At 40.2% G+C, this 9255-nt stretch overlaps 1 protein-coding gene across 3 annotated transcripts in view; it reads left to right on the top strand.

The window, feature by feature from the left end:
* The first annotated feature begins 479 nt into the window (after window positions 1–479).
* Window positions 480–9255, top strand: part of CADM2 (cell adhesion molecule 2) — a 1303436-nt gene continuing 1294660 nt past the window's right edge. For 2 of the 3 annotated variants that reach the window (XM_075854469.1, XM_075854468.1), the window contains exon 1: window positions 480–919. In XM_075854469.1, the coding sequence (XP_075710584.1) occupies window positions 859–919 (61 nt within the window). In that variant the 5' untranslated portion in view covers window positions 480–858. The remainder of the gene's footprint in view (window positions 920–9255) is intronic. The other variant, XM_075854470.1, reaches the window with a different exon arrangement.

Here is a 9255-nt window from a genome sequence, read left to right as displayed (position 1 = left end):
CGTACGTCAATCTTCTTTATAGGCAGTTTATCAACAATGACTGGAATAATAACAAGAAAAGGTTCCTGCTACCTACGAAACATTGCCAGTAAGATTTCCCTGAAGGAATTTAGTAGTTTATCATGTAAAAATGAATATTAGCAGTACACATGTAAATAACATATAAAAAGCAGCGAGGTGTTAAGGGTTCAAAGAAGGGCTAGTGCACGTCTTTAGAGAAGCAGGCGGATACTTTATGGCGCTACTGACAGCCGGGGTAATGTTTAATGGATAAGTAATGAAATAATCACGGGACAGCTCCGTTATAGAGGCCGGGAATCGATTGGATGCGCTGCCATGAATACACAGCGATGATTGGTTAATGATGCTGTCACTCAACAACGGAGGCGGGAGTAGCGTAGGTATCTTTGATTGGAGAATGGGTCTGTCAGTTAAGTAAAGTGGGAGGGTAAGTAGGAGTGGCTGTGATTGGCCGCTAGAGCTGTCATTCACAAGCGGAGGCTGGTGAGAAGGAGGGTTGCAGTTGGTTGCCCTTGTGTCTCAAGCCTTGTATGAGGAGCGGCGCGCCGGCTTCCTGAGCATCCCAGGCTGGTAGCATCCAGCTCACCTACTGCAAGCATCAGGAGACAAGAGCTGTCAATCACTCCGCTGCCACAGCAGCACATAAGGTTTGCTGTGTGCATATGTTGAGCACTGCAAGGAAGAAATCACTGGAGGATCAATAGTGTTCTGCTGAGAACTTCCCCCCTCCTAGACTGGGATTAGAGGGGGCTTGTGTACTGATCTTCTACCTTCTCTCCTTATCTGCTCTATTCACCTGCAAGGGGGTCTCTACCTGCTCTACTCTTCTTCCTAAACATGATCTTCAAGCCAAGTGCACTTCTCTGCCTCTCCAGTATATGGGGTGTCCTCCTACAAGGTAAATCATTCAATAGCATTTATTGCAGAACTTCGTGTCTATGTGCCCTCTTCTGCTCTGGGCATGATCTTCTTTGCAGGATGGCATACAAGCTGTGTACCACCTTGTATATGTAAAGATCTTCCTCTCCTGGGTAGAACTCCAATGGGAAGATGCTGGGATTGCAGGTGCCTGTCACCTCCAGGAGAGGGGTGTTTAACTACAGTACCTGCAATGAGATGCCAGGAGATTGCATGGTTTGGTTGCATGTAAAATGCTCCTTGATGTCCTGTGCTCTGTCACCAGTAGATGATCTGACTTCTCTGCAAGGCACCCCAAAGGCAACATCAGATCGGAGTTGAAATGAAAGCTGCTTTTGTGTTAATGCAATTAATTGGGGCTTGGGCTGGCAGGGAAATGCTGGCATCCTTTGGAAAAGGGGGTGGGGGTGAAGATGTGGAGTATCATGTTTTATTCTGTAGGCCTTTATGTGATGTAACTGGAGAAGTCATGATGTGAAGCATGGCTGCTGCAAAACCTCTTGGCCAGGCTGGGTTGTCAGTATTCTTTGTAGATGTTCGTGATTGGTAGGAGATTATTACAATCAATGTATATGTCTGTTGTGATAAGGGGCTCTGCAGCAGCTCTAGGATTGGTCCATGTTGGACAAGTGACTTTAAAACAGATGCCCAGGCCAGCAGTCATATGTGTTACATAGTCACTATATATATATATATATATATACACTTCTACTGCTGGAATTCTAGACATGGAGATATGATAATGTCTTGATCATGTACCACCACCAGCATCAGGCATGAGACCAGTCTGAGTTTGCAGAGATGTGAGAATGCCCGGGGCTTGGTGTCTGGGAAGAGATCGGATGAAGTCTGAACACCACAGACTATGACTGACCATCTTTCTTGCATGACTGTATCTGAGATTTTCTCCACAGTACCAGGTTACACTTTAAATTTGGACCCAAGAGTAAGGAAAGGAGAGTCTAGGACGTCTATGAAGGAATGTAGACATCACATCTGTGTTTCAAGTGCCATTTTAACCCATCTATGTCTTGTCTTCTGTTATGGCTCTCATGAGCATTCGTGGTTTTCTAAATAACTTGACATCAACTTCATGTGTCAGACATCCATGCCCATGTAGGACGGTTCATCACTTTTAGGAGCCTGAAGAGAAATCGGGTCATTGCAGATGTAAACCTTCCCATCACACTGATCCCGTTCGTTGGCAGTGCCCATTGATGCTCTTGAGTAGGACAGTATCTGGTATTCCACTACAGAGAATGATAGACATGTATGTTGGAATCTTCTTGGGATTCTCCTCCTGTGCAGTACATGGCATGCTAAGCCCTCCGGCAGCAGAAGAGTTAATATCTCTTTGGTTCATCATGTGTTGGCTTAGAAGCAGGCGCACGCTTATGCACACAGTATATATTTTACTGTGCAAGGCAATGGATTATAAAATCCAGGTGACCTTGTGATACTGACAGTGACCTGATTTTCTTCTTAGCTTTTCCTCTGAGCATTGCACCAGCAGGTTAAGACTTAAGTTATCACATCATGTCAATGTGCATGCTTCTGAAGGATGAACAGGCAACGCTCCAAAGTGAAAAGGACATTTTTATAGCTTACATATAAATACACTGGGAAAAAAACCCCACTATTGTACTGCAGTCTGTTTCCGCTTCCATCACGAGGCACTGCAGGACTTTGTATTAAACACATGTTAACAGTGAATTGCATAAGATTGCATACACAGATTTTCACAATGAAGAACCGTGAATAATTTATCCATGGCATCCCTCGGGTATTTCATTGTTTAGCCTTCATTGGTTATTCCCACCTGTGGTGCTGGGATGACCCCAGACCATCAGCTGCACCTACAGATGGGCCTCGCCAGTCGCTCCGGACCAGTGCTTGGCTACTAAGCATTCTCATTCCTTTTCTATCTGGATAGATTGTATCTCCTCATAATGCTACTCGTGAACTTCCATTGGGTTGTGATATTGGCTGCTGTTTATTTGCTGACGGTCTGTGGTTAAGCTGCCTCCATTCTGGCATGAGTTCCCACTGCTGTGCTGTTAGCAGGTTTACATCAGGCTGCGCCTGGGGGTCGCCTTCCTGCATTAAGTACATTTCCGTGTCAATTTCTTGTTCAGATCAGCACTGGGAAAACCGCCTCCTGAAAGTGACGGTGCAGGAGCGTCTGGAGCTTGCAGGAGGCCGTGCAGAATGAAGGCAGGCGCCCAGTCACATCTGTTCATCTGATTTTATATACTCTTGGCTTTGTTGGCACAGTTTTAGAAAGTAGGCCATTGGAAATTTCAGAATCAATACATGCAAATTGATTCGTTCACGTTAAGGGTCACATAGAATAGAATAGCGCACTGATGGCGTGAAATAACTACCACTGAATTGATGTCAAACTTTCCTCCTTGACGCCTCTGTTTGTTAAAAGCGTTACAATGGGTGCTATGATATCCGATGGTGTTGTAGTTATGTCAGCGTGAGCCTTAATAGATGAATATCCAACTTGTCTGAGGATAATGCTTATCGATGCCACGCTAATGTACGGTTTCATCCAGTTGTCACTACTTTTCTTGTATATTTGTATCACAGACATAAATGTATTGCACTCAACTTCTTCTATACTGTTTGATAATAACAAGTGTAAATGCATTTACTTAGGCTTTGGGCAACAGATTCTATAATATTACATAATCCTCTCATAATATAAATAATACATAAACATTATTATCCCATTGGCTGTAGAAAGATTTTTAAAGTTGATAGAAATATAGATGATGGATATGAGATAGATAGATAGATAGATATGAGACATATGATTGATATAGATAGATCAACATTAGATGGATGGATGGGTAGATATTAGATGGATGGATAGATAGGTAGATATGAGAGATAGATATTAGATAGATAGATAGATATACCTTAGATGGATGGATAGATAGATCAATAGTTGGGTAGATAAGATAGATATGATATAGATAGACAAAAGATAGATGGGTAGATATTAGATGGGTAGATTAGATAGACATAAGATAGATGGGTAGATAGATAGATATGAGATAGATGATTGATATAGATCGACATTAGATAGATAGATAGATATTAGATGGGTAGATTAGATAGATGGATGGGTAGATATTAGATGGATGGATGGGTAGATATTAGATAGATAAATGGATGGGTAGATATGAGATAGATAGATAGATATATCTATCTATCTATCTATCTATCTATCTATCTATCTATCTATCTATCTATGAGAGACAGATGGGTAGATAGATAGATAGATAGATAGCTAATAAACATCGAATGATAGGCAGCACTCCAAGACTAGATAGATAGATAGATAGATAGATAGCTAGATATGAGAGAGAGAGATAGATGATAGGCTGGGTCTATATTTTTCAGTATAGGCCCTACTCTTGCAGAATTCGTCCCTTTTTTGTCTCTCTTATGGATGGGAACATATATTCAAGCGTATTTCTTAACGATTGTTAATGATGATGTGTGTGAATTAATATTTGACACATTGAGTCACACAATATATGACGTATATGACACATGCATTAACACGTGGCTGTAACATTGATCCTTTTTAGCTCTACATTTAAACAAAAAGTTCACACACCATATGCAAATCTAATCACTAATAAAAAAAATAATAATGATAAAACAAAATATTACTTTCTAAATACATTTTTGCACGCATCTCAGAAATATTTTATTCTTAAATGTTTATTAGCTCGGTTGTTAAATATATTGCAATGTTCCCATAGTTTTGATAAGATGTACAGGGTGGGATTTTTTATCAAATATTTATAGGTATAGCATAGTTTCTAGTACATTTTATCAACAAGAAGGGCTTATTTTAAACTACAACCCCGTTGTAACACCCACTTTATGACCCGTTTCTTAGTTTATAGTTGACGCTGATCTCTACAACTTTGATGATGCCAGAATTGAGCAATACAGAGATCTTGGGCCAAAAGGGTTTGAATACTTTGCTATGATCTCACATTTTATGTGATGATATTATTGCTGATATTTTTCATATTGTAATTTTGTGAATTGCATATATTTTATTGATTACAATAAAGTAAGAATATTAAAAAACAAACAAATCATGACTAGTACATTGTGTGGCTGCCTATGTGGTTTTCTTCTTTTTTTTCATCATTTTTAAATACAGTTTGTTTTTGACTTTTTTATGGTAGTAAAATATTCCAGATAAAATGTGCGGTTATTCAGGTATTGTCCATGTTAGTAAATATAGATGTTACCTGTTTAGTAAAAAGGGTGGAGGTGTTGTGTTACAGACTTGGAGCATGCCATTATTTGCTTTTCCTAAATCCTATATAAAGGAATTCTATAATGACCGCTCCGAATAGATAGTCATAAGAAGCATGGAAGGTCAAAAAGGTAAAGGCAATAATATGTTGGTGCTATGAATGGCTTGTTATCAGTTCCAGGATCACAAATCCTGACTTGGTCTCGTATGCTTGAGTTAAATACCGTTCACCTTCAGGAATTGTCTGCCCGGATGTATTGCCATCCTTTTTTTTTCCAACAATTATTTTTTACAACCTAATTATTTTTCATGCAGTTTGAATTATAACTTCCAACCAATCAAGAAAAGATTTGAGTCGTCAGTACTTTGCACTTGTTAATTGAATCTTGAAGTTGTAAAAAAAAAAAAAATGTCATCGCTAAATTTACAAATACGAGTTTAGTTGTGAATTAAAACAGATTTGTTTTTTTTCTTTTTAATGTTCAGTTTTTAATCTTTTTAATGAACGAAAAAATATATTTATTCATAGTGGTTCATTGAGCCTCATGATGGAATAGGATTGTGACCCTTGTAATGCAAGCCAGAATATTAGCCACACAGTCCCATGTGTTCATTTCTAGGTCACATCCAGGAGTCAGTACATTCACATAACCCAGAGGTGACCATTATTGGCCTGTCACTACCATATGTCACGTTCCTTCTCGTATGAGTACTGCAGTCCTGAAATCTTTTCTTTTGTTATCAATCACAATAAAAGACTTCTGTGACAGCATATTATTTTTCCATTTAATGAGTCACTGGTTAGAAAAGAACCAACAGTATATAGTAAATTAGTGGAGCTGTCATGGTCTCCTACATGGAGTCTGTTCATGTTCGTCAATATTTCAGACCTGAAAGTCTTTGTATATCCAGTGTGCCTACTCAGTATGGATATATACAGTAAGTATTAGCACAAGAGCCTAGAAAACATATAATTAGGTCTTTCATTTGGGTGATTCGCCAACTTTCTTTCAATTTAGCACCGTTGTGCATCCGAATAAGTCATGATCTGGACATATCTTCTTCTTGACCTGAGAGAACCCCATTCCATATCACTTCTGTGTATATACCAGTTTTGGGCTACCATGTCTTGAAATTGCATACCAACTATTTTTCCAATGCAATATAATGTTGTTATTATCATAACTACTTCCTTAGCTAGTGAGAGTGATATAATAATAACCCAGTAGGGCTATTGGAAAATTCTAATTCCCAAGCATTGCCCTTCAGGAGCCGCCTGCTGAATACAGGTGCCATTCACAGCAGCCTGTATTCTGTCAATGTACTTGATAGAAAGACTAGGGCAATGTGGTCAGCATCTAACCAATAGAGACTACATCACCTACTGAATGCATTATAGAAAACAATGGAGGTAATTTATGACTAGAGTAAAGAGTATAATGGTGCCACGTGTGGCAACTAATCTAATATCAACTGTGATTAACTGTGATCTTAACTGAAAGTTGAAAAACACATGAAATCATTTGAGAATCACGAGTCCTAGACAAATAAAGTTGTAACAAATTAGAGAAAAATTTTTTCCCCAAAAAAGGCTTCTTCTGGTATTGTAGTTGATTCCTATTCATTGAATTAGGCTGCGTCTGGTATTGCAGGTCAGCCTGTGCGAAAAAAACAGGCACTTTTTAAAATTTCATTCAACTCCTTTATGTACGTCATTGCACTATTCTTTCCTCCCTTAAAAAATATCTTCTCCCTAAAATCTATTTTTCACATCCTTTATTATTATTAGTTTTTTTATGACACAAGGCATTGATGCTTGCTGTAGGTATAAATAATGTTTTTTAAAAACAAAACTTTCATGTTGAGTAAGAAAACATAAAGTACATGAAGAAAGTTTTCCTGGTGCAGCACAGGGCCAGTCCATCATAGCCTTCTGTTATAGATGAGGAACACGAGGTTTCCCATTATAACCATTAAATGGCGAGTGCTCACAACCTACAGATGCACCTGCCGTTATCTGAAAATGAATTTAGCTCATCTACTATCTTTCCCTAATTATACCAAAAGCTACTGCCTCGCAAACATTCTCAGAGATAACTATCCGAGATGTCCCAAAGGGTTATCCCTGGTTATCTGTAGAACCATTTCTTAAGATGCAATTTGCTGTGTAATTAAAGGAAGATGACTTATAAAAGCAGGTTTTCTTTTGGGATAACTTTAGCTACATTTGTCTCCCATTATTAATAATGGCTACAATAATATCCTTACAGTAATGAATGCTGCGACTAATGCACCTGTTTGGCCTTATCATTAAATGTAATAGCTAAGGATTAGAGAGCTGGCTTGTCTGTAAGGGTAAGTACAAACGGAGTGGTCCTGATGCGGTCAACCACCGCGCCGACACTATGTTCGGCACGGCTGTCAACAAGCCTGTTAATGGATGCGCGTTATTGCGGGTAAAACGGCCCTTTACGTGCAAAAATAGAGGGGTTATTAATTAATACACCCTTTATAGCCACACGATTTTGCATTAATAGGCTAGTTGATAGACACGCCGAACATGGTGTCGGTGCGGTTGGTGGCCACGACGTGACCGTGTTACGATTGCTTAGTTTGAACTTACCCTAATGCTGGACTTTGGCCTGCTAACCTTAAAGTGTAGCTAAACGTTTGAGAAAGTTCTGACATGTTATAGTTACACGTCAGAAGTTTGGATTGGTGGGGGTCCGAGCACTAAGACCCCCACCAGTCGCTAGAACGAAGCAGCTGAAGTGCTCGTGTGAGCGCTCAGCCGCTTTGAGTCTTTTCGGCTTTTTCCAGAAATAAATGTATCGGAGGACGGACTCCATAGAAAGCCTATGAGCCCGTACTCCGCAGCATCGGCTTTCCGTAAAAAGCCGAACAGACACGAAGAGCAGCTGAGCGCTCACACGAGCACTTCAGCTACTTCGTTCTAGCGATTTGGTGGGGGTCTCAGTGCTCAAACCCCTACCTATCCAAACTTCTGACGTGCCACTATGACATGTCAGAAGTTTCTTAAACGTTTAGCTACACTTTAAGTCTCTCACCCAGGTAACAGTGCGTATTTTAGGGCATGTTTTTCCCATATAAAATAATAGTGTCCATCATGGTCAGTTGTTTACAGCAAAAAATCCCTAGCATTTAGGGATAAGGCCGGGTTCCCATGTAGCGTAAACGCTGCAGAATTTCCGCAGCATTTACAGAAGCAGCAAAGTGGATGAGATTTAGAAAATCTCATGCTCACACTGAAATAAACAGCAGCGTAAACGATAATAAATTGACCTGTGGTGCAGAATTTAAATCCGCAGCATGTCAATTTATGCTGCGTTTTCGTTGATTTTCTGTTATGGGGTTTCCCCATTCAATTCAATGGAGATGCAAAACCCGCAACAGAAAGCCAAGTGTTGCGATTTTTGCTGCGGAATCCCAGCGAATCAGCGGCAAAAATAGCAACTCTGGAAAAAAAATAATCATACTTACCCAGAACTCCCTGTTTCTTTATCTAGTCCGGCCTGTGATGACGTTTCATCCCATGTGACCGCTGCAGCCAATCACAGGCTACAGCGTCACATGGCCTGCAACGTCATCTTAGGAGGCCGGACTACGCACAGAAGAGAGAGAGAGGGGGTGAGTATGAACATTTTGTTTTTTTCCGCAGCGGATATTCCGTCAGAAAACCCGACCATAATGTGGTTCGGTTTTTCGTACGGAAAGTGCTGCGCACTGTGCAGCGTATCTGACCCGTGGGAACCCGGCCTAAATGCTGCGGAAATTTCCGCATATTATTCTGTTGCGGAAATTCCGCAGCGTTTATGCTGTGTGGGAGCCCGGCCTAACTGATGAGCCTGTTGGCTCCATGGGGATATGTTCTGTAACTAGTCAAAATGTGATTGATGTAGATCTACCAAAAGGGGAACAAGCTCTGTTGTCATTCCTCTCCCCACCAATCCCTAGTGTTCTTAGTTATACAGGAAATCACTGATTGGTAAAAATGTAAAGGC

The sequence above is a fragment of the Rhinoderma darwinii genome, chromosome 2, assembly GCF_050947455.1.
Source record: "Rhinoderma darwinii isolate aRhiDar2 chromosome 2, aRhiDar2.hap1, whole genome shotgun sequence".
Lineage (NCBI taxonomy): Eukaryota > Metazoa > Chordata > Amphibia > Anura > Rhinodermatidae > Rhinoderma > Rhinoderma darwinii.
The sequence above is the reverse complement of the archived record's forward strand: the minus strand, read 5'-3'. Positions and strand labels throughout refer to the sequence as shown.